Source organism: Myotis myotis, unplaced genomic scaffold, assembly GCF_014108235.1.
Source record: "Myotis myotis isolate mMyoMyo1 unplaced genomic scaffold, mMyoMyo1.p scaffold_m19_p_13, whole genome shotgun sequence".
NCBI lineage: Eukaryota > Metazoa > Chordata > Mammalia > Chiroptera > Vespertilionidae > Myotis > Myotis myotis.
This window is the reverse complement of record NW_023416317.1, coordinates 31,416,456-31,442,048: the sequence shown is the minus strand read 5'-3', so window position 1 is coordinate 31,442,048 and position 25,593 is coordinate 31,416,456. Positions and strand designations below refer to the sequence as shown.

Below are 25,593 nucleotides of genomic sequence, written 5' to 3'. Positions count from 1 at the left end.
TCTACCATTTCTTCCATATTTATCAGCTGAGAGTCTTCTGTGAAGAAACATTTTCCTCATGAACCAGCACTACCTGGTTACTCTGAAACACCGTCATGGAGCCAGCTATTAGAGTAAGGTATTGCTGGTGCCTTAGTTACCTGAAAATGACCAGTTTTTTAAAAAGGTATCATTATGAACACGTGGATTTATACAGTTTATGTTAAAATCCATTGCAGTCATCATCGTTTTAGATGCTCAAAAGGGCCCATTTTGGGAGCTCTTCAAGTCTTTCGCAGCTCCCTTGACTTTTGGCTCAGCAACAGTTTTATCTGGTCCATTCCTGATTAAATCCTGGAACCATGCATTTCGTCAAAGAATTCCGGTTCTTTTTTGGGGAAACGGTATTGAAAGACCACAATAGGGCAGTGGGTGAAGAACAGATATTCTTAGTATTAGTTTACTAAAGAAAAATGCTAGCCCAAGAAGGTAACAGTTAATGCCTCTAAAAACCTAATTCATCAACAGCACCAATGAGTGGAGCCCTGACTTGTGACCTAGTGTCTATCTTGATGTTGCCTTGTTCCTTATTTGTACGGTGACTGATTCCTCTCTGTCTACATTATACTCTGTGAATGAAAATTTCCCATCTACATGTTCCAGTGTAAGAACTTTTATCAAAATCCTGTTCAAGCCCTGGCCAGTGTTGCTATGTGGTTAGAACATCGGCCCACACACTGTTGAGTCATGGGATCAATTCCTGGTCAAGGGCATATACCTGTGTTGCAGGTTCAATACCTGGCCCTGGTTGGGATGTGTGTGTGAGGCAACCAATTGATGTTTCTCTCTCACATCAATGTTTTCCCCCCCTCCCTCCTCCATTCTCTCTAAAAATATCCTCAGGTAAACTATAACAAAACAAAACCCTTATTCAAAAAACAGGAAATCAGATCTCTGAGCTCTCAATTCTAACAGCAGCTAGTGTCCTATCCAGATTAGGAAACAACAGAAAGTCCTTACCATAGCCCATCAGACCACCAAACAATGTATTAAAATCCAAGTCTCTGTCCTCATGCAGCTCAATGGCTACCTAAATACCTGAAAACCTTCCTTCCGAATTCCTATAGGAGTGATTTTATAGCTCTTTAATATAATTAATCTATGGAAATCTCCATGAAACTAAATATAGCAATTAAACGTAAATTTTATTTTCATACTCCAATTCCAGAATGTTTCATTCAATGCTCCAGAAAGCAAAAGTTGAGGATCAAGCCTAATTCTGCAACCAGACACTATGTACGTAGTATGGTACACTTGTCCCATAAGTAACTAACCACACAGGACCACTGACAGACCACGGACAACTTCAGTAAATCAACTTTAGAATTAAATTAACTCTTACTGGTGATAGGAGTTGCATTGTTGGGTGTGTCGGCTCTCAGATACTGAGTCGTCTGGGTAGATGGCTGAGACAGCCCTTGGGAACTGCTGCTGGCACTGATGCTGCAAACAATTAAGAGAAATATTTGGCATGTCAGCTTCAATGAGAAATGTCCTTTCTCCAATCACACAAAAAGCATGTAGACGTTATAACTAGCTTAAAGTCCTGATAGAGATGGCAATAATGCATGGATATCCATCACGAATGTTTCATATTGAAAATTTTAACTACCTCATAATGCAAAGCTAGATTTTTTCTTTCCCTTCTGTTTCCACAATCATCAAGCAGGTTCACCTATCGAAGTCATTCAGAAATGTAGGTGCCAGTCCTAAGACACCACAGATAATAGCTGTCCTGAACCTCATACAATGATAAACAGTATGTTATGGAACTATGAATCACCTCTTATGAAAAGAGCCCATGCCATTCAATTAGATTGTTTTTAAGGAAAGGAATAGAAAGGTAGGTCTCTTTTAATGATGGTCCAAAATCAAACGGCATACAGATGAGGGAATAACAGTGCATTTACAAATTATTATTACTAATTATTTTTGTTATTACTAATATTATGCATCCCCAAGCCTTAGAATGACAAGGAAGCACAAGACACCCATTTCTGGAGTACTACTCAAAGATCACCCAGAAAACAAAGTTGTTAAAAGTCCAGGATTCAATAACAAGGAGGGAAAAGAAGCATCCCCATCCCCCAAAAGGGGGGAAATAAGGAACTTCAATTTATTTCCCATAAAATAAAACGAAAAATAACCTACACCCAGGACTTTGTGAGGCTCAAGTTGTATAATATATATGAAAACACTAGTTAAATATTCCCTTGCTACCAACATACACTAGTGGGAGAATACTCAGACCCCAAATTATTTACTATCTCCAGTAGATGGCACTCTTGTACCAACTCAGAATTCTTGAAACTACTGTGGGCGTACCAAGATTTTATGAGTATGTCCATGCCAATTTTTTGTTTGTTCAGCAGATATTTAGTGAGTCCCTACAATGAGTAAAGCACTACGTTAAGTGGTTAAACAAACCTTTAAACCCCAGACTTACTGTTAAATGAGAGGCGGGCAGCAGTCAGGGATCCACCCCTGGTAACTATTAAACCCATAACCTATATACCTGTATCACATGAGGTAGAAAACGGGATAAAAATGTACGCTTTCTAGCACTTAATAGTTTAAAACCAGTCTAAATAAATTACCTAATTTGATTTTCATAATCAAGTAAGATTAGTTATGGGGATATTGACTCTGCTTCAGAGTTGAAGTTAGGAGTTAGGGCAAAGAGCATCATTTTCCTTCACAGCACTTATTACAATTTGTGTTTCTCTGTCTCCTCTGTAACTTTATTTATTCATTCCACAAATATCTGTTAAGTGTCTACTACATGCCAGATGCTGTGCTGGGTGCTGGGGACCCGGCAGTAGACATAATATACAAAGACCCCTCTCGTGAAGCTGGACAGCAGGGATTTCTTCTTCACTATCCGCCTTGCCCAGGCCACTATCAGGCCCTGAGGCGGGGAGAGCGCCTGCCTGTTCACTCCTTCCTCCCCAGCTCTGAAGCCAGCACTGCAGAGCCTCAGTGACAATAGCTCAGTGAACAACTACTGACTCGATCACTGAGCAGAGAAAACCATACTTCCTTGTAACAAAAGGACAGAACAGTTGCTTCTGACATGAGTTGGTGATATATACCGGAAGAGGCAAAGAATTATTGGTATAACGCAGAGGTTGGGAACATCCAGGCCGCGGGCGACAGTATAAGGCCTGAGAATCTCTTGGTCTGGCCCTGCCTCATTCCCGTTACCTCATTTCTCCCTCAGTGCTGTCAAGGCATTAGGGGTGAGTTAATTAAATGCTTGACCAAATATAGCAGGCTAATTTTTAAGTTGTTAATTTTGCATGGCCCATGAATGATGTTATGAAATATCCAAATAGCCCTTGGCAGAAAAAAGGTTCCCCACCCCTGGTATAACAGAGTGGTTTTTGCCTCTCTCTACTCATTCTTCGATCAACAAATTTTCTATCCGACATTCATTCGGCTGAGACCTGTTAGGCACTAGATACAGAAACAAAAAGAAATACAGGTGGACCTTGTCACTCACTAGTCATGGTGAGGGTGGTGGGGTAATGGAGATAATGGAAAATGAAGATATTGCAAAATAGCAAGTTCAAGTATCCACAAACGAGGAACAAATGTCCCTGCAGTCATGAGCAAACAGGGGAAGACCACAGTGTGGGATGCTCTGCACCCACTGGGGCAGGGCCTCGGAGTGAACGTGGTGAGAAGCTCTGCCTCTCAGGACAGTCTCACCTGGCATAGCACTGAGACGGAAAGATCACCTCGGGTGTCAGGACAGGGACAGCTACACACATGGGACCCAAGAGCTCCTGGCAGGAGCACCGCCCAGGGAGTTTCCTTCTCTGCCTCTAAAGAAACTCTGTGTGTAGCAGGACTCGGCTCCTGACTGCCTGGAATCGAGGAACTCTCCATCACCCCTGCTCCAGGAATTCCATGGAGCCACGGGTCCCGTCAAACCGCTCAGGGCTGCTGCGAGGATTAGGGGAACTAACGGGGGTCACGCATGTGTAACAGCGCCTGGCACGCAGCAAATGCTTTGTACAGTTACAATATGAGCTACTGCAATAATGAGTCTCCTGCTGCTCTGCCCTGGTGCTAGCACTGCTATCCTGGAAAAGTTAATCGCTTTAAGCCTGTGTGTTCATCTTTAAAATGAGGACAATTTCACACCGTAGGTGACGTGTCAAATCAGATAATACATGTGAAGTGCTTGTACAGTGCTGGTGAACAGAAAACACGCAATACAGCGGCAGCCACTGCCATCTCAGTGGGCCCTATGCAGAGGGAAGTGTGTGTCTCTTAAATGCTCTTGGATTACTGGATGGGAACTTTCTAGTCACCCCTGTTAGCTTGCCAGGCACATCATAAATAGTGGCTAACAGAACAGAAAAAAGCAGAAGGAATTAGTCCATCACTACTAACACACCGAACCTTTCTTAAAACAAAAATCGTAATAACGGCACTTACTATATGTAAGTTCACAACATCCCCAGTAAGTATGTGCCACTATTATCTCTGCTTTAGAGACGAGGAAAACTGACACAAAAAGAGGCGACATAACATACTTGAGGCCAGAAAGCTAGTAAGCAGGACACCAGAATTCAGAGACGCTCTGGCTCCAGAGGCCAAGCTCTTAACTACTAAGCTATGCTCTGAAAACAGGTGACAGCGTAAGTTGCTTTTATTCAGGCAATGTCTGGAAACATCCACCTGAAAGCTAGAGAGAACTGGGACCGATTCATGGGTGGTAACAGATTATTTCCGCAGGCAGAGGTATATGCCCCGAGGAATCTGGAAGTGCCTGCACAGCTCTGGCCGATGTGGGCTCCCACCCCTGACACACAGGCAAGCACTCAAGGGAAATGTGTGCATGGAGACTGTCCTCTAAGTGTCATGCTCTTCACTGCCCTCTAACTATACCTGTTCCCTCACCTCATTTCCCCCTCGGTGCTTCCAAAGACCACTTCTTCCTCTATAAAACCGAAGTCTAAACTCAACACTACCATACATACAAAACATATTCTGAAACACACCACCCATGTATTTCTCTTTTCATTTGCATCTCCTTTCTCGTTTTTTCTCGAGTCAGATAAAGAAAGGAAAACCATGGGAACAGAAAGAACTTCAGGGCAGGTGCTGAATTCAACCAGGCTCCCTGTCCCCTGGGGCTTGGTCTGTGCCACAAATGTACTTACCCAACATATGAACAACACTGTGTTAGGACTGGGGATTCAGCAATAAGTAACACACACTGCTCTCTAACTGGAAAAAGTTTACATTCTAGTAGGAGAAACAAGTACACAGAGAAATGATTTCAGGAAGAAAAGGCATAGGAATCGTTACCCCAAAGAGAGAAAGACAGAAAGGGACGGGGAGAGAGAGAGAGGGGAGAGAGAAATGGGTAGTTGTGAGGCTTAGAAAAGACTTCCTGAAAGAGATGGCAATAAAGCTGAAATGTGAAGAATGAACAGGGTTTGGACTCGTGGAAATGTAGGGAGCCTGGTGGATAAAAGGAAACTGTGAAAAAAAGTCCCAAAGGGCAGAGTGTAGGGCTGAAGTGAGGGACAATAATCACCTGACCAGAGCAGCTGGAAAGAACATGGACAGAAAGGGGGAAAGGTTCAAGGAACACGGGAGATACATCTCTGCATAAAGCAGGGCTTTGACAGCCAACCCCTGCAGCTGGGGATGTCTTCGGTTAGCAACTGGGAATCCCGGAGGCGGGAAACAAGAATCGTGTCTTGGAAAAATAAAACTGTCTATCATTCCTTCTTGACCTCTCACCCTATCCTGGTGGTAATGTCTTCCTTGTCATCTCTGATTCACCCAGGCTAGGACCAGCACCTTTTGTATCCCACACTATAATTCACATACCATAATCATCAACTTCATAAAACTTCATAATTATGGGTTCATGTCAAAGATTAAATACCTGAAGCTAAGGGGTATATCATTAATTTTATTATTCCCAGCACTTAGCATATATAACCTAGTTCAGTGGTCGGCAAACTGCAGCTCGCGAGCCACATGCAGCTCTTTGGCCCCTTGAGTGTGGCTCTTCCACAAAATACCACGTGCGGGCGCGCATGCACAGTGTGATTGAAACTTCGTGGCCCATGCGCAGAAGTCGGTATTTTGTGGAAGAGCCACACTCAAGGGGCCAAAGAGTCGCATGTGGCTCGCGAGCCACAGTTTGCCCACCACTGACCTAGTTCATCTTAAAGGTTACACGTTAAAATCATCCAGGAAGCTTTAAGAAAAAAAAATGATGCCCAAACACCACCTCAGACCAATTATGTCAGACTCTCTAGAAGGTGGGACCTAAGGACTGGTATGTTTTAAAAGCTTATCCATGATTCTAACGTGCAACCAGGTTGAGAACCAATGGTTTAAATTACAGCAGGTTCTCAAACAAATGTTTACAGGGGCCGGGCCACAATGGCTTGGTGGTTGAGCGTAGACCCATGAACCAAAAGGTCACCAGTTTGATTCCGGGTCGGGGCATGTGCCCGGGGTTGTGGGCTCAATCTCCAGTAGGGGACCTGCAGGAGGCAGCTGATTAATGTTTCCCTCTCACCAATGTTTCTATCTCTCTATCCCTTTCTCGCTCTAAAATCAATAAAAACATCTTTTTTTTAAAGAAATGTTACTGGATGGATGGATGGGTAGATGGATGAATGGACAGATGGATAGTGATGGAGGAACTAAGTAGGAGGAAGAAACAGGGCTATTTTTAAAAGGTACCAGGAGTCTGCTGTAGGGTCACATCAAAGTGGCTGAGGCGGAAATTTGGATCTCAACTTCTCTACCAACTAGTAAACTGTAATTTCTGACTTCACAAATTAAAAAAAAATTAGAGAAACACAACGACAGCAATCACAAAGACAGTAATTTTTCCTTTGCTTAGGGACTTGATCATCCTCCCTCCCTCCCTTGCACCACTGTACACCAGCGTGCATGGGTGTCTGTGGGCTACCAGGTAAATGCAGATAACTGCTTTTATTTCCTTACTTTCCCCAAATATGTACAATACCTGTCATCCAGTTCAATCCTTTTCATACTATGAAGGTGCAAAACAGCTAATATTATTGCTACGAGAAATATTACTGCACAGCAAACCCCTACGCTGATATAAAACACACGCGTAGAAGTGGTGGGAGCTGCATGTACAGGATCATCTGAAATAAAAATGAAAAGCACATCAAGCTTTTTAAACAAATTCACCAATTGCTTTGTGACCCAATATGTACTATAAGAATCCTGTTCTTTGTAAAAAAAGATTTTCATTTCATGTGTCCATTCTCTGATAAGATCAGTTACAGGTAGTGTGTTGATGTAAGCTCACACAATTTTTTAAACGTTTTGTTGTAGCTTTTTAGAAAAATTTTTAAATAGAACTTCTGGTTAATGAGTATAAAAGTTACAGTGGCTCCATGTAATGAACCACCTGCAGTGATGGAAATGTCCTACGTGAGCCGGCCAATACAGCAGCCACTGGCCACCTGTGGCTACTAAGCACTTGAAACATAGCTAGTGCAACTGAGGAACTGAAGAATTACTTTTATTGTACTATAATTAAAGTTAAATAACTGCATATGGTTAGGAGTTATCATATTGGACAGCACAGATCTCTAGATCCTCATACTTCCTCAGCAGTGATGCTGAAGTAGGCAGATCAGCCAACCACCCTGCCCCCAGGACAAGGAATATTCAACACAGCAACCCATATGTTTAAAAACAACAACAATAAGCATTTAACCTTTTTCTCTTTTGAGAGCAACAAATTATTTTGCTTATCTGTTTTTAAAGATAAAAGCAGAAAAAAACAAGACTAATCATGAAATAAAATAATATTCCGCGTTATATTATTCAAAAAGGAGAGAGAAAGGAAGGAAGCCTCGGCAATAGAGAAAATAACTCAGAAGACAGAGACACACACACAGAAGCAAACTGAGAAAGAGACACAGAAAAATGAGGAACAGAGTGGAATACAGAGAACAGAACTGGTGTGATTGGAGATTTAAGTAAGTTTTGATGAGTACTTCATCAAAGTAACTCTCCTGAATAAAGCCTGAGGAATTTGGGTTTTATCCCAAGTGAGATGGGAAATCATCACAAGGTTCAAGCAAAAGAATGACACACATTATCACAGCTGAAGAAAAAACAAAGACGACTGACTGCACGCTGCGTAGAGAATGCTGTGGGGGCAGCAGAGCAGATGCACGGAGAGAGGGAGGGGTCCAAGAAAGAGACAGCAGAGGCTGGAGCAAGAGCGTGGAGCGGAGAGAGAAGTGAATGGATTGGGAAGCAGATCAACAGGCCTTGCTCGTGGATTATACTAAAGTAGAAAGGAAAAGAGGAATCAAAGCTTTGGCTTAAAGAAGCAGGTGGAGAATGGCACGTCTACAAAGACAAGGAGGAAGCAGGCCAGGGGAGGAGAACCCAGAGCTTTGTTCTGTCCGAGAATACTTCGTGCGCATCTATGTGACGTTGTCAAGTGTGGGGATAACTTAGGCCAAAAGGTAAAAGTTAGAGCTTTCAAGCCCTTGGGGAAAACATTGCTTTCTAAAACTTGGGAGTCCACAAACAATAAATCCGAACAGATTAATACAAAGAGACCAAATGGCTTCTTGGTCCTCCAGACCTGACTGCACAAGTACAATCTAGTAACCTTTTAAGGTACTGCTATTAAAACTACCTCAGGGAGAGTAAGTCTCAATGATGAGTCCATGTCAGAAAAGGAAAACGGAAGTCTAAGTTACTATCTAAATACAACCATTACCATAAAAACAAAAATCTACTTGGAGTTTCTGCTCTGTAGGTTTAAATAACATAGCATCTGTCTTTAAGCTGATACTTTCACCTGGAAGAAATTAGCTGAGGGTTAGGTCCAGGTCACAAATCAGATTTTCTAACCTGCTAAAGAGATGAAGATCTTATATGTATTTCACCATCACACTTTAGTAATGATAACCATTTGAAATGTGATATGAATTCTTGCTTAAAGTTTTTCTAGATCACTTGTTATGAAATATATTAGAGGCCTGATGCACAAATTCGTGCACCAGTGGGTTCCCTCGGCCTGGCCTGTGGGATCAGGCTGAAACCAGCTCTCCGACATCCCTTGAGGGGTCTTGGATTGCGAGAAGGCGCAGGCCAGGCTGAGGGACCCCACCGGTGCACGTTCAGGGCTGGGGAGGGATGCAGGAGGTTGGTCAGCCAGGGAGGGACCGTGGGAGGGCTCCAGGGCATGTCCAGCCCGTTTCCCTCAGTCCCGATCAGCCGGACCCTAGCAGCAAGCTAACCTACCAGTTGAAGCATCTTCCCCCTGGTGGTCAGTGCACGTCATAGCAACTGGTCAACAAGTTGACTGCCCCCTGGTGGTCTGTGCATATCATAGCGAGCGGTTGAGTGGCCTTAGCATATCATTAGTATATTACACTTTGATTGGTTGAACAGCCGACCAGACAACTGGACACTTAGCATATTAGGCTTTTATTATATAGGATATGAATTTTATTTCTGGAGATGTTTAGTATTCTAGTAATTTCATCTGACTATACCAATCTACAAAACAGCAAATTAAACAGCATGTGTTTATCTTTTGACAAACTGGAAACCACAAGGCCTCCAAGCTTCATGTAATCATGTTCATTTCCAATCACCATTTTTCTTTCCTAATGAAGGAGAAGGGTAATACAGAAACACTTACAAATAGTTCTACTAGTGTTTTTGTCCAATGCTGAAGTTTTTACTTCTTCAAGTTCTGAATTAAAAAGGAGATAGAAAATGCTTTAGAAATTATTTTCTGTGAACATCCTTAAATATTATAATTACATTTTCTAAATTTTCTCTAACATAGTTTTATGTTATAGCAGGACACTGCCTGAACTAAGATATTTGTTGCAAACATAATACTAAGATATTGTTTCTAACCTGCTAAAGAGATGAAGATCTTACAAGTATTTCACATTCACACTTTAATTATAACCATTTGAAATGTGATATGAATTCTTGCTTAAAAGTTGCTTAAAACATAATAAATGCTAGATTATTATTCTGGTAATCATCACTATAATCATCATTAACCAAAGGGTGATCCTTATAGATAGATGCTCAATGAAAAAGGGTTTCTGTGCCCAGCTGGTGTAGCTCAGTGGCTGAGTGTTGACCCATGAACAAGGAGGACATGGTTCAATTCCCAGTCAGGACACATACCTGGGTTGCAGGCTATATTCCCAGTAAGGGGCACGCAGGAGACAGCCGATCAACGATTCTCTCTCAGCACTGATGTTTCTATATCTCTCTCTCCCTCTCCCTTCCTCTCTCTAAAATCAATGTAATATACTTTTTTAAAATGATAAAATAAATGGGTTTAATGCTGTAAAGTACTTGGAATATTATAAGCATAATAATTTGAGTAACAAATTATTCAAAAGCAAAAACACCTAATATTTAAGTACCCACAAATGGTATTCTAAGCTTTAGGCTAGATTCGATCTAAAACAAACAATACACACCTCTGAAACAGGTTAGTATGCCCAATTTATAGATTAAAAAAACCCTGAGATTTGGATTAAGTAATTTGTCCCAATCTTCTGCCAAGAGCACAGCCATAATTCTAACCCCGGTCTCTCTGACCTCAGGCAATGCTTCTGTATAGTAGTAACTTTATAAGGGAAATACAATAAATACTCCTTTACTGGGGCCCCTGTCAGAATCACCTGATTTCTTTAAGTCTTCAATTACTACAGTGCTATTTCGCATTCCTAATATAAGATTCCCTCGAAATTCTGGCAAAAGATCTTGAGAAAGCAGGGGCTGAGGGGGGCCTGGTTCCTGGCAGATGACCTGGCGATTACCTTGGAATTTCATTCGGCAGTGCTCTTCCTTTCCTCACTTACAATTATAATAGAGATTTGGTTACAAATCTGTAAAAAACACTACAAAATCTATTTTTGACCTTCTTACAATCTATATAGAATACATAAATTGGTAAATAAATTCCTTACTTTTGTAGCACATTTTCCTTCGCTTAAAATTTAAGACTGTAAAGTTTTTTGAAGAGGTTACTGTCAAGTTGAGCTGCATTAGAATCATAACCTCAGAATCTACTTTGCCAGTACAGGAAAGCTCAACCCGGAACACTGTTTAAAAGAAGAAAAGGAAAATTTATTTTAGTTTTCTAAAATTCAACACTAAAGCCCATCAAATATCTTTAAATTATTTGATTTTTGTTTTAATAAAACTAAAAATACATAAAATTTTAAGCAGAAACTTTCAGAAGACTTATCTGCAGGCTACACAGCTTGAGACATTATTTCATTTATTACAAACGTAAAAGTTAGTGTTAAAGAACAAACCAAGAAATAAGTGGAGAGAGAATTATTTTCAACTTTTGCTCATGATATTAATATCACTTTGTCTCATATGTTCTCTTACTGCAGCGGTTCTCAACCTGTGGGTCGCGACCCCTTTGGGGGTCAAACGACCCTTTCACAGGGGTCGCCTAAGACCATCGGAAAACACATATATAATTAATATTGTTTTTGTGATTAATCACTATGCTTTAATTATGTTCAATTTGTAACAATGAAATTGGGGGTCACCACAACATGAGGAACTGTATGAAAGGGTCGCGGCTTTAGGAAGGTTGAGAACCACTGTCTTACTGTGATATAGTTAAGCTACAGAAACATAAAGCAAACACTGCCACCTAATCAACAATAAACATTACTTAACAAAAAGGAAAGACAATTCACCACCTGAATTCAATATGTACTGCTCTTAATGGAGAGATTAAATATAAAACTGTGGCATGGCCAGTATGGTTCCGTGGTTGAGTATCAATCCATGAACCAAGAGGTCACGGTTCAATTCCCAGTCAGGGCACATGTCTGGGTTGCAGGCTCAATCCCCAGTGAGGGGCATGCAGGAGGCAGCCAATCAATGATTCTCTCATCACTGATGTTTCTCTCTCTCTCTCTCCCTCTCCCATTCTCTCTCTGAAATCAATCAAAATATATAACAGTGAATAAGACTGCCAGGAAGACTTCCTCAACACCACTGTGGCTTATACTTCCAAGTTTTAATACTTTCCATTTTCTTAAAATTTCACATCTTCAGGAACCTTTCTCAAAAGGCTGGTCCAAAAGTAATTAAACGGGTGTAAACATGACACTTCAATAATTTACTCAGGCAAGCCCCGAGTGCCTATCCCAGGCCAGATGTTATGCTAGGTGCCAAGGGTAGAGAGTTGAAAAAGACAGCACCTGCCCTTTGGGTGGTCACAGGCTAGCAGGGTGAGAAAACAAACAAAAAATTACAAGATAATGTATATCTGTTCAAAAATAGTGAAATAAAGATTCTATGGGGAAGCAAGAACAGGAGAAAGCATTAACAATTGGAGGCAGGAAAAGAACAGTGCAGATTTTGAGACTTGTAGACTATTACTCGTGAATGGGAGTTCACAAGAGGAAAAGATGGTTCCAAATACAGAGACCAGCACATGCAAAGGCGTGGGTATCAGAACTGCATGGATGTGGAGCTGCTGGAACACTGGGGCAAGTGCAGCAACAAGGCCAGACAGGCAGGGGCAGACGGTCAACCTACAGCATGCTGGGTAGAGCGTCTGGGATGCATTCAGTTGATGGAGGTGGGGGACACGGTTGTGAGAATTACTCCCAGAGGAACAAGACCAAACACGGGGACCCACACAGAGGCCAATGCCAGCAATGCAGAAAGGGAGATAAGGAAGAGCTGAGCACAGACAGTTCTGGAGGCGATGGAAAAGAGGGAATGGTTTAAAAGACAGTACAAATCATCAATGTTTATAAAAATTACTTTTCAAAGTACTTGTATATCTTATGCCTATCAAGTAAGATGCACCACACAGCAGTATGGAATATAAATTGTTCTTTTTGGGATACGGGAGACACAGTTGTAATCAGTGGGGTAAACATTGTCCTTGAGACTCACCTGATAAAGTGCGTGGAACTTCCCCCTGAGCAGAAATGTTGACCTGGGGCATGTCCATTGCCACAAAGTTGTCTACTTGGAATCCCAGCTTATATTCAACCTGTAAAATGGAGAAATAAACAAACTGGACCTGTGATAACAGAAAGGACACTGATAACCTGACTTCACTGATTTGGCTCATTAATGAATACGTGCGCCTTTCATGTGTACAATCTAGCTATTAAACAATGCAAATAGAAACAGTCCTAGGAATTTTCAACTGGACAAAAATTCAGCCCAGTAAGCCACTGTCTACTTCCTATCCACCACAATCCTGTAAATCTGCCATGTAGATTTCAGAAATTCTTTTGAGAACTACACAGCCATTGAAAAGGAAGTCTAGAGAGGCCCTGAGATGTGTAATTCACAGACCAAGGTTAGCCAGCAATGCCTTCTCTGGCTGATAAAAGCCAAGCTCTGATGGGCTACATGTGGCTGGCAGACCCACTCCCACAAGCAGGTTCCAAGGCAGGAATTTCTAATAGAATATCTAAGCCACATTCTCTAGTCTAACTTTTACCATTAAGCAAATTCATGGTTGGATACCCATCTAACTTCTGAATCTGTTTCTCAAGTGAGTCAGAATCCAAAAGGGGAAAGAAGTGATTAAGACTTATCTCTGGAATACCAATATTTATCTATCAAATACCTGCCCTACACAGTATGACTTAAAAGAACCAACCAGCATCAATAAATAAATAGTCTTGCTGCTTAGAAAGATGTTCATGGAAGAAACAGCTCAAACCGCAAAGCAATAGTTGAAATTCAGAATGGCTGCCACCTGCAATAAGGCCATATATCTCTCATTAGTCTCTGTTCTGCCCATGGGACCTTTTTCTCCTTTTTTAATCCTCACCCAAGGACATTTTTTTCATTGAATCCAGAGAGAGAGAAAAGGAGAGAGAGAGAGAGAGAGAGAGAGAGAGAGAGAGAGAGAGAGAGAGAGAGAGAGAGAGAGAGAGAGAGAACGAACACCATCAATTGGCTGTTTCCATTGGGGTTCGAACCTGTAACCTCAGTATGTGTCCCAACTGGGAATCGAACCCATGATCCTTTGGTGTGTGGGACAACGCCCTCACCATGAGCCACACTGGCCAGGGCCCATGGGGTCTTGATAAGACTATTAGTAGTACCTGCTCCCATTCAGGGGTCACAAGAGCAGCTTTGGTGGATGGCTAGGATAGATGGAAGCCAAGGGGCAGTGGGTTGGGAAAAGAGTAGCAGGAAAGAGGTTCAAGAACCCATTCTTTTAAAAAAAATTTAAAATTTCAATTATAGTTAACATACAATGTTATATTCACTTCAGGTGTACAACATAGTGATTAGACATTTATGTAACTTACAAAGTGGTCACCCCAATAAGTCTAGTACCCATCTGACATCATGCATAGTTATTATGATATTAATAACTACATTCCCTATACTGTACTTTATAATTGGCAATTTGCAAATCTTCTTTAAGAAACAATGAGGAAGAATTGGAACCAGGCAGTAGCTGGGGGTGGGGGGGTGGAATCCCAAAGCTTTTCTGTCTTCTTTTATCAATGGGAGGTATTCCCAATGTATATGCTAATGAAAAAAGCCAATGAAATGGGACATCATAAAGATGAAAGGAAACTGGGAAAAAGGATCATCCCATATGTAAGACAGGGTTGGGGAACCTTTTTTCTGCCAAGGGTCATTTGGATATTTATAACATCATTCAAGAACTATACAAAATTATCAACTTAAAAATTAGCCTGCTATATTTGGTCAAACATTTAATGAACTCACCCCTAATGCCTTGGCAGGCCAGACCAAATGATTTCATAGGCCTTATATGGCCCGCTGGCTGGATGATGTTCCCCACCCCTGCTGTAAGAGAACCGACTGGCCTTTGGTATGGCTCCAGGAAAGGGGGTGTCTACCCATGGATAAGAAAAGGGACTCAATCCAATGAATTTAACTCTCTGGGTTTCTCCTTTCACACTCTATCTGAAAGCCCCTGAATGCTGTAGGGAGATGCCAACGTTAAACTACTGCTCTGCAGTTACAGAAGGTATACAGATAACTGTTAACGGCTGTATTTGATAAGTGCAACTGTTCATAAAGGAAATGTTCTTGCTGCTGCACATCAGTAAGTGACTTAGTGGTACCTTGGCTAGGAAGTGTGCACTCTCACCTTAGCACACCACCACAGGGTCACTGCCACCAGGAGGTGCTAGCAGGCTTTTCAACAATTCTCATTGGCTAACAGTGAGAGAATGCACTCACTGTATCCCTGTATCCACGCTCTCTCTGAACAGGACCATACATGGAGAGCAAGTGCACACATTGGCAGTCAGCAAGAACTGGGTTTGGAACCGTTAGACTATGTGATCCTTAGGAAAATTGTTAACTTTCCAAGTTTCAGTTGTTGTAAAATGAAGATAAAGGAACCCATTGTGAGGATCAAACAGGACAATTAACGCAGCACATCTGTCAGTGTGGCACAGGTTCCCCTTGATGAGTGAAGAGTCCAGTGGCATCAGCAGTTATTCCAGAGTAGCTGCCCTATTGTCCCGCTGCACTTCCCATAGGCACCAGCCTACTCCTGACCCTAGAGGTCCTGACAGCCTTCCTGTGCTCTGCCAAGATCACTGCTGCAGCCCTTCTGTTTGGTCCCCCACCCTGTGAACCCCACTATTTTAAACAGCCCTCACACTCTTAGCCTCGTCACAAACGTCTTCCCCACGTTGTCCCCCAACCTGGCTTTCCTCAGAAGTCGTGTCCTCCCGTTTATCATTCAGTTCATACAACACCTGACCCTCAGGGACTAGGCAGTAGGGGCAGCATTCTTTTAGAATCATTAGGTCCTTTCTGGACATCCCTTCCTCATGCAAAACCACCTACACTCTGAAGCTCGCAAGTTCTACTCCTAACAGCTCTTCCTCATGCCATCAACATGAACAACAGACTCAGGTCATTGCAGAGGCCTTGGCCCTTGGCTCACTCTATCTCCTGCGATCTTCCTGTTGGCTCCAATATTCAATATTCAATATTCCTACCTCCTAAAGAACTTGCTCCACAACCAAACAATGCAAAAATTCCACTCTATCAAAGATCCCATCACTACCTCTGATTCCTACATAACAAGGTCTTTGTCTCTACTTTAATTCAGCCAACATTTATGAAGCACATTTATAAGAAGGGGTGTGCTCACAGCTGAGATGTAATAGCCAATTATTCCCCTCCTTCCCAGCCCAGCCAGGGACCTGGTTTCACTTTCCCACACCAAAGAAGACAACGTTACTGACACTGTCATATCAACACCCTAGGTTCACTCCCTGCCCCCTTAGAGGGCAGCCCCAGCTCCTGATGCCCCTCACTCTACTCCTGTGACCCAGCACTGCCAGAGGCGATCACATCCCAGGGGAGAAGGGTGCTCTCACACAACACTGACTCCAGGCTGAGGGTAAGCCCTTAATCCTGCTCAGCTATCCTTTCTCACCAACCCTCTCTCCCTAGTTTTCTCATTCCAAACCTCACAGGACCTCATGCTTCACCGCCTGCTGCTCTGCCTGCTTCCTCGCTCAACAACGTTTTTCTCCTTTGGTGAGCACAGAGGAGTCCCCTTTCTGCCTTTCTTTTCAGCATGAGGAGGATCTGTTAGAACACCCATCCTTTGTACCCAGCCCCAAGGAAAGATCTATTCTCCTCTATCTGACAAATGACAAACCTTTCTATCTAGCACTCTAGGTTCCAGCCCATGGGAACCTCATATTACCAACCAGTCTTCCTCACTCTCCTCTATCTTCAATCCTCTCATGTGCCCAATTACCTACTAAACATATCTACCTAACAACCTTATAGCCCTCAAATTTAACAGATTCAAAGCCAAACTTATGTTTCCCCACACATACTGTCTCCTTTACTGGAGGACTCAGTTATTATAAGCAGAGGCACAGCTAACCAGGGACCAGAACCCCTAGGGAAGCCAAGAACAGCACACGGGGTCAGGGCCATAACTGCAGTGCCCAGGACAGGAATGGGGAGAAGGGCAAGAGGCAGGGAAGTGAGCTTGTGAGTGGAGCCGGGTAGAGTGTGGGGCACGAGGAGAGGTGATGAAGGGGCTCAGTAACAGGTTTGAGGACAACCCTGCTACCAGAATCGCAGCCTGGCAGAGTAAGTCTGCAGGTGTGGAAGCCTGCCTTTTGCTGGCTCCCTTTTTGAGGGCCCCTCAAAACATGTGAGGCATTCATTAGGCAGCAGTTCTCTTCTCCCTCTGGAATCTTTAAGATACAAAATTTAAAACTGCAGTTTCGGGGGTCAGGGAAGAAGCTGTCCATTGTTAAATCCCTTTTCTGTACTTTGGCGTGTACTGATCTATACGGAATCACACTTGCCAATAATCCTTTGAAGAAACTGATCTGTTCTACAGCTAACATTCATAATCTACGGCAACAAAGAAATTCTGAACAGCAGTTGTTTGTCAGAAAAGAAAGAATGAACCAAAAGACTTCAGAAAAGAAACTAGAGAAAATATAAATATTTGAATAAGCTAAAAAATAAACATTTTTGGTAATCTTCCCTTACTTGGAAATGAATGGCAACTGCAAATAGGCAACCGATGAGTAAAGCCATTTCCTTCTGAAACATAGTACAGATTTAAAGTGAATATACTTGCCCACAGCCTAACAGACTTCTAATTTCTCTGAATTTCTCACAGAAGCCCCACTCTGCTGGGGACACTGCAGATTGCTCACCGGGGCTGCTGTTGGAACTCTGTACGAGTTCCCTGCAAACCCTCCTAACAATGATGAAAATTTCCTGAAACCAGAGAACAGCTATGGGTGGGCATGTGTAGGAGAGGTATTCTGCTACCCTTTCATATATTGTTGCATTTCAGCTATCTAAAATATGGACACTTAACAAATACAGGGTTTGGGTTTTTTTTCTGGACATAGGAGAATGTTCCGGGATACAGAAGAAACTAATTATTTGTCAAAACAACCCAGTAGCTTTTGCTTCTTTTAAAGTGTGTGGCCTTGTGAAAGAGAAGCAATATCAGAGTTCTCATCCCATCTGGAAATGCAATTAGCCAATGGTATTTATCCACCACTCACTACGGCAATGTGACACATATCGAAAATAAGATACGGCTCCAGCCTCCGAGGAGACCACAGTCTGTTTGGCAAGACAAAACAGAGTTGTGTAAACACTGAAGAACAGCACTATGAGCAAAAGCTTTGATGTGTGAAAACGAATGTTAAAATTTCTACAATGTGAACTGACATACCAACGAGCTCAGGGATCTTTGGAAGCAAATATTGCATCTCCTGGCACACTCTTAACAGGCAAGAACCAAGAGCTTCTGATCAAGTGTCAGAGCTTGGGAGCCATGGGCCTCCTTCTGAAAGCTCATGGCTGCATCCCAGGGCCAACATGACCAGGTGAAGAACCTTCTCTATGTCCCTCCTGCCTTCTTGCATGACTTTCCCATTTCAAGTCAACTCTGCTGCCTGCTTCCTCCCAAATATGAGTCTTGGTTTCCTCTTATAGTAACTGATCAATAAACCAAAGTACAACCATATAATAGATCTTATACAGTCATCTAGAGGGGAAAAAAGTTCAACTCGATAAGCAATGAGACACTTTACTGGGATACATTAGAAAATATGCAGTATATTACTTGTTCAAAAATGCACACACACATACACACCTTATCCATGCACAGAGCATCTCTAGAAGGGGAGGCTAGAATCAGGTAGCAGTGGTGGCCACAGGGAAGGGGACTAGGTGGCTGGATTGCTTGGGGTGGTACTAAGAAGGAGTGAGACTTATTTTTCACTATATCCTCCTTGTGCCTTTTGAATTTTGTACTATGAGCATATATTGAATATTCAAAAGATTAATTTTGAAAATAAAAACCTTCAATTAGCCAACTGTGCTAAAATCGCCAGAGATTATGACCTAAAACTGGAATTATGAGCTCCAATGGTGGTCAAAGCCTGAAACTAGATTCACACACACACATTTCTTAGTTTTTTTTAGTTACAAAATGTTTTACGATACAAGATGATTACTTTTCTCTAAATTCTTATACCTGTTACAGGTGAACTTGTGAAATTAGTTTAGCTATATAGTTAAGCTATGAATTCCATTCATTTATTCACATTTACAGCTTTATTCAGAGTAAAAAACCTGAAAAAGCCCATGTGTGCAACTGGTGTCAAATGTACCCAGGCTATGTTTTCATGCTCCGAGAAACAGGAAATTCACAGCTCCTAAAGGAGCACACTGTAATTCTAAAAAGCTCTACTGTTCACAAGTTCCCTGTCTGATGAGCTGTGCCCTGTGGCTTTTACCCCCTGCATCTCTTCTACAGTCAGTTAAGGAGCACCTGTAACTAAGTACCAGGTGCCACACCAGGCACAGAGGACACAGAGAAATATGAAAGGGATTCCCACCTTGGGTGCTGAGCATCGAGGAAGAATGCAGAAAAGAAATCACTACAACACTCTTAGAACATGATGAGGGCTGTGGGGGACACACTCTCAGAACATGATGAGGGCTGTGGGGGACACACTCTTAGAACATGATGAGGGCTGCTGGGGACACACTCTTAGAACATGATGAAGGCTGTGGGGGACACACTCTTAGAACATGATGAGGGCTGTGGGGGACACACTCTTAGAACATGATGAGGGCTGCTGGGGACACACTCTTAGAACATGATGAAGGCTGTGGGGGACACACTCTTAGAACATAATGAGGGCTGTGGGGGACAACACTCTTAGAACATGATGAGGGCTATGGGAGACTCACTCTTAGAACATGATGAGGGCTGTGGGGGACACACTCTTAGAACATGATGAGGGCTATGGGAGACACACTCTTAGAACATGATGAAGGGTGTAGGGGACACACTCTTAGAACATGATGAGGGCTGCTGGGGGACACACTCAGAACATGATGAAGGCTGTGGGGGACAACACTCTTAGAACATGATGAGGGCTGTGGGGGACAACACTCTTAGAACATGATGAGGGCTATGGGAGACACACTCTTAGAACATGATGAGGGCTGTGAGGGACACACTTAGAACATGATGAGGGCTATGGGGGACAACACAGAACATGATGAGGGCTGTGGGGGACACACTCTCAGAACATGATGAGGGCTGTGGGGGACACACTCTCAGAACATGATGAAGGCTGTGGGGGACACACTCTTAGAACATGATGAGGGCTGTGGGGGACACACTCTCAGAACATGATGAGGGCTATGGGAGACACACTCTTAAAACGTGATGAGGGCTATTGGGGGAGGAAAGAGCAACGTACTGTGGGGACAGAAAAGGGCACTGACACCACCAAGGACAGGTGACACCAAGTCTTATGGTTTTATGAGATAAGTGGGAGTTAATGAGATAAAGAATGAAGAAAGCACATTTCTAGCAGAGCCAATAGCAGCATGTAACAGAGCACAGGCCATTCAAAAAATGGCCAAACAGAGAGGAGACGGAAGATGGCGGCGATACAGGCAGACGCGTCCCAGGTCGTGTCCCGGAGCAAATGGAGTGAGCAGCTGAAACTAATAACACTCACACCGAATTGGCGAAATTGCTCAGCTCGTGAGACGGTTTGCACCCGGGAAGAGCAGTACTCCCCTGGAAAGCAGATCCAAGCAACAGCAACCTCCTGAGCACCACACCCTCTGCTGAGGAACAGCAGCTGTACGTGAAACCTTGCCCCACTAGCCAGAAGAGCCACCACAGCTGTGAAGAGCACCCACCAGAGGAGCTGCTGCCAACTGAAGAGCAGCTGCTACCGCAACCGCTCGAAGAGCAACCACAGACCAAGGAGTCACTGCCACCAAGGGAGCAACCACTGAACGACTCAACGTCTAGATATGTCAGTGAGATCAAACATAGGTAGACAAAGAAACCCCCAAAGGAAAGAGGAGGACTCTCCAGAAAAGCAGCTAAGTAATACAGAGGCATGCAACATGACAGAAAAAGAATTCAGAATAAGGGTCCTAGAGTGCATAAACCGGATGGAGGAAAAAATCGACAACCTCTGCAAGAAGCAAGAAGAAACAGATGAAAAAATCGATAACATATGGAAGAAGCTAGAAGAAACAGATGAAAAAATCAACAACTTAAGTAAGACCCAAGAAGAAATGAAGAGTGATATAGCTGCAATGAAAAACTCCACTGAAAGTATCAACAGTAGAGTAGGAGAAGCGGAGGACCGAATTAGTGAATTAGAAGACAAGGAAGCAAAACACACCCAAAATGTACTGCAATTGGAGAAAAAAAATTAAAAGACAGGAGGAGAGCCTAAGGGAGCTTTGGGACAACATGAAACGAAACAACATACGAATAATAGGGGTACCAGAACAACAGAAGGATGAACAAGGATTAGAAAACCTATTAGAAGAAATAATATCAGAAAACTTCCCTGAGGTAGGGAAGAAAAAAGTCACACAAGCCCAGAGAGTCCCAAACAAGGTGAACCCGAAAAGACCCACACCAAGACACATCATAATTACCATGGCAAATGTTCAGGACAAAGAGAGAATCTTACAGGCTGCAAGAGAGAGACGGAAAGTTACATACAAGGGATCTCCCATTAGATTGTCAAATGATTTCTCAACAGAAACACATCAGGCCAGAAAAGAATGGACAGAAATTTACAAAGTGATGCAAAGCAAAGGACTGAATCCAAGAATACTCTATCCAGCAAGGCTATCATTCAAACTTGAAGGGGAAATAAGAAGCTTCACAGACAAAAAAAGGCTAAGGGAGTTTATCACCACCAAGCCAGGAATGCAAGGAATGCTAAAGGGACTGGTGTAAAAAGAAGAAATAAAAAGCTCAGAAAGAAAACAGCCACACAAAAAAAAGAAATGGCTACAAACAAGTACCTTTCAATAATAACTTTAAACGTAAACGAACTAAATGCTCCAAACAAAAGACATCGAGTGGCTGAATGGATAAAAAAAAATGACCCATACATCTGCTGTCTACAAGAAACCCACCTCATTAGAAGGGACTCACACAGACTGAAAGTGAAGGGATGGAAAAATATCTTTCAGGCAAATGGAAAGGAAAAGAAAGCTGGGGTAGCAATACTTATATCGGACAAAATAGACCTCAAAGTGAAGGCCATAACAAGAGATAAGGAAGGCCACTTCATAATTCTAAAGGGATCAATACAACAAGAAGATATAACCCTGGTAAACATATATGCACCCAATGCAGGAGCACCCAAATTCATAAAAAAACTCCTGGAAGATATCAAAGGAGAGATTGACAACAATACAATCATAGTAGGGGACTTTAATACACCACTGACAGCACTGGATAAGTCCTCTAGACAATCAGCAAAGATACAGCAATCCTAAATGACTCACTAGATCAGATGGACTTAATAGACATCTTCAGAACACTTCACCCCAATGCCACGGAATATACATTCTACTCAAGTGCTCATAACACATATTCAAAAATAGACCATATATTGGGTCACAAGCAAAGTATCCCCAAATTCAAGAAGACTGAAATCATAAAAAGCATCTTAGCAGACCACGATGGCATAATATTAGAAATAAACTACAATAAAAACAACCCAAAATACTCAAACACCTGGAAACTGAATAGCATGCTATTAAATATTGATTGGGTTACCAATGAAATCAAAGAAGAAATTCAAAACATCCTGGAAACTAATGACAATGAAAACACAACAATCCAAAACCTATGGGACACAATGAAAGCAGTCCTGAGAGGGAAGTTTATAGCTCTACAGGCCTATCTCAAAAAACAAGAAAAAATGGTAGTAAATCATCTAACTCTACAACTCAAAGAATTAGAAAGACAGCAACAAGAAAACCCCAGAGTGAGCAGAAGGAAGGAGATAATAAAGATTAGAGCAGAAATAAATGACACAGAGACCAAAAAAACAATACAGAAAATCAATGAAACCAAGAGCTGGTTCTTTGAAAGGATAAACAAGATTGACAAACCTCTAGCCAGACTCACCAAGAAGCAAAGAGAGAGGACCCAAATAAACAAAATCAGAAACGATAGAGGCGAAATAACAACAGACCCCACAGAAATACAAATGATTGTTAAAAAATACTATGGACAGCTCTACTCCAACAAACTAGACAACCTAGAGGAAATGGACAAATTCCTAGAAAAATACAACATTCCAAAACTCAATCAGGAAGAATCTAAAAATCTCAACAGGCCAATAACTATGGAAGAAATTGAAGCAGTCATCAAAAAGCTTCCATCAAACAAAAGCCCAGGACCAGACGGCTTCACAGGGGAGTTTTACCACACATTCAAGGAAGAACTAAAACCTATCCTCCTCAGACTACTACAAAAAATTCAAGAGGAAGGAACACTTCCAAGCTCATTCTATGAAGCCAGCATCACCCTAATACCAAAACCAGGTAAAGACAACACAATGAAAGAGAATTACAGGCCAATATCCCTCATGAACACAGATGCCAAAATCCTCAACAAAATCTTAGCAAATCGGATCCAGCAGTACATCAGAAAGATCATACACCATGACCAAGTAGGATTTATCCCAGAGATGCAAGGATGGTACAATATCCGCAAATCAATAAACGTGATACATCACATAAACAAATTGAAAGAAAAAAACCACATGGTCATATCAATTGATGCAGAAAAAGCATTTGACAAAATTCAACACCCATTTTTGATAAAAACTCTCAGCAAGGTGGGAGTAGAAGGATCATACCTCAACATAATAAAAGCCATATATGACAGGCCCACAGCCAACATCATACTCAATGGACAAAAACTAACACCATTTCCCCTAAGAACAGGAACAAGACAGGGATGCCCCCTCTCACCACTCCTGTTCAACATAGTACTGGAAGTGTTAGCCATCGCAATTAGGCAAGAAGAAGAAATAAAAGGCATCCAAATTGGAAAAGAGTAAGTAAAACTGTCCTTATTTGCAGACGACATGATATTATACATACAAAACCCTAGAGACTCCATCAAAAAGCTACTAGACTTAATACATGAATTTGGCAATGTAGCAGGATACAAAATTAACCCCAAGAAATCTGAGGCATTTCTATACACCAATAGTGAACTTTCAGAAAGAGAGATTATAAAAACAATCCCGTTCACCATCGCACCAAAAAAATTAAGCTACCTAGGAATAAACTTAACTAAAGAGGTAAAAGACCTCTACTCAGAAAACTACAGGACGTTGAAAAAAGAGATAGAGGAAGACATAAACAGATGGAAGAACATACCGTGTTCATGGATTGGTAGAATCAACATCATTAAAATGTCCATACTACCCAAAGCAATCTATAAATTCAACGCACTTCCCATTAAAATACCAACGGCATACTTCACAGATCTAGAACGAACTCTCCAAAAATTCATCTGGAATAAAAAAAGACCCCGAATAGCTGCAGCAATCCTGAAAAAGAACAAAGTAGGTGGGATCTCAATACCAGATATCAAGTTGTATTACAAAGCCACTGTTCTCAAAACTGCCTGGTACTGGCACAAGAATAGGCATATAGATCAATGGAATAGAATAGAGAGCCCAGAAATCGGCCCGAACCAATATGCTCAATTAATATTTGACAAAGGAGGCAAGAACATACAATGGAGCCAAGATAGTCTCTTCAATAAATGGTGTTGGGAAAATTGGACAGATATATGCAAGAAAATGAAACTAGACCACCAACTTACACCATACACAAAAATAAACTCAAAATGGATAAAGGACTTAAATGTACGACAGGAAACCATAAAAATTCTAGAAGAATCCAAAGGCAACAAAATCTCAGACATATGCCGAAGCAATTTCTTCACTGATACAGCTCCTAGGGCACTTGAAACTAAAGAGAAAATGAACAAATGGGACTACATCAAAATAAAAAGCTTCTGCACAGCAAAAGAAACCATCAACAAAACAACGAGAAAACCCACTGTGTGGGAAAACATATTTGCCATTGTCATATCTGATAGGGGCCTAGTCTCCATAATTTATAGGGAACTCATACAACTTAACAAAGGGAAGATAAACAATCCAATCAAAAAATGGGCAAAGGACCTAAATAGACACCTTTCAAAAGAGGACATTCAGAAAGCCAAGAGACATATGAAAACATGCTCAAAGTCACTAATCATTTGAGAGATGCAAATCAAAACAACAATGAGGTACCATCTCACACCTGTCAGACTGGCTATCATCAACAAATCAACAAACGACAAGTGCTGGAGAGGATGTGGAGAAAAAGGAACACCTGTGCACTGCTGGTGGGAATGCAGACTGGTGCAGCCACTGTGGAAGACAGTATGGAGTTTCCTTAAAAAACTGAAAATGGAACTCCCATTTGACCCTGTGATCCCACTTCTAGGAATATATCCCAAGAAACCAGAAACACCAATCAGAAAGGATATATGCACCCCTATGTTCATAGCAGCACAATTCACCATAGCTAAGATCTGGAAACAGCCTAAGTGCCCATCAGTAGATGAATGGATTAGAAAACTGTGGTACATCTACACGATGGAATACTATG

The 25,593-nt window shown here is 42.0% G+C and overlaps 1 protein-coding gene across 4 annotated transcripts in view; it reads right to left on the bottom strand.

Annotated features, from left to right (window-relative positions):
* Window positions 1-25,593, bottom strand: part of RYK (receptor like tyrosine kinase) — a 90,659-nt gene that overhangs the window by 33,662 nt on the left and 31,404 nt on the right. For 3 of the 4 annotated variants that reach the window (XM_036332542.1, XM_036332545.1, XM_036332543.1), the window contains exons 3-7: window positions 12,997-13,096; window positions 11,031-11,165; window positions 9,731-9,784; window positions 7,052-7,196; window positions 1,382-1,482 (exon numbers count right to left, since the gene is read on the bottom strand). In XM_036332542.1, coding sequence (XP_036188435.1) covers window positions 1,382-1,482; window positions 7,052-7,196; window positions 9,731-9,784; window positions 11,031-11,165; window positions 12,997-13,096 — 535 coding nt within the window. Of the gene's footprint in view, window positions 1-1,381; window positions 1,483-7,051; window positions 7,197-9,730; window positions 9,785-11,030; window positions 11,166-12,996; window positions 13,097-13,717; window positions 13,739-25,593 lie in introns of those variants that run through there. The other variant, XM_036332546.1, reaches the window with a different exon arrangement.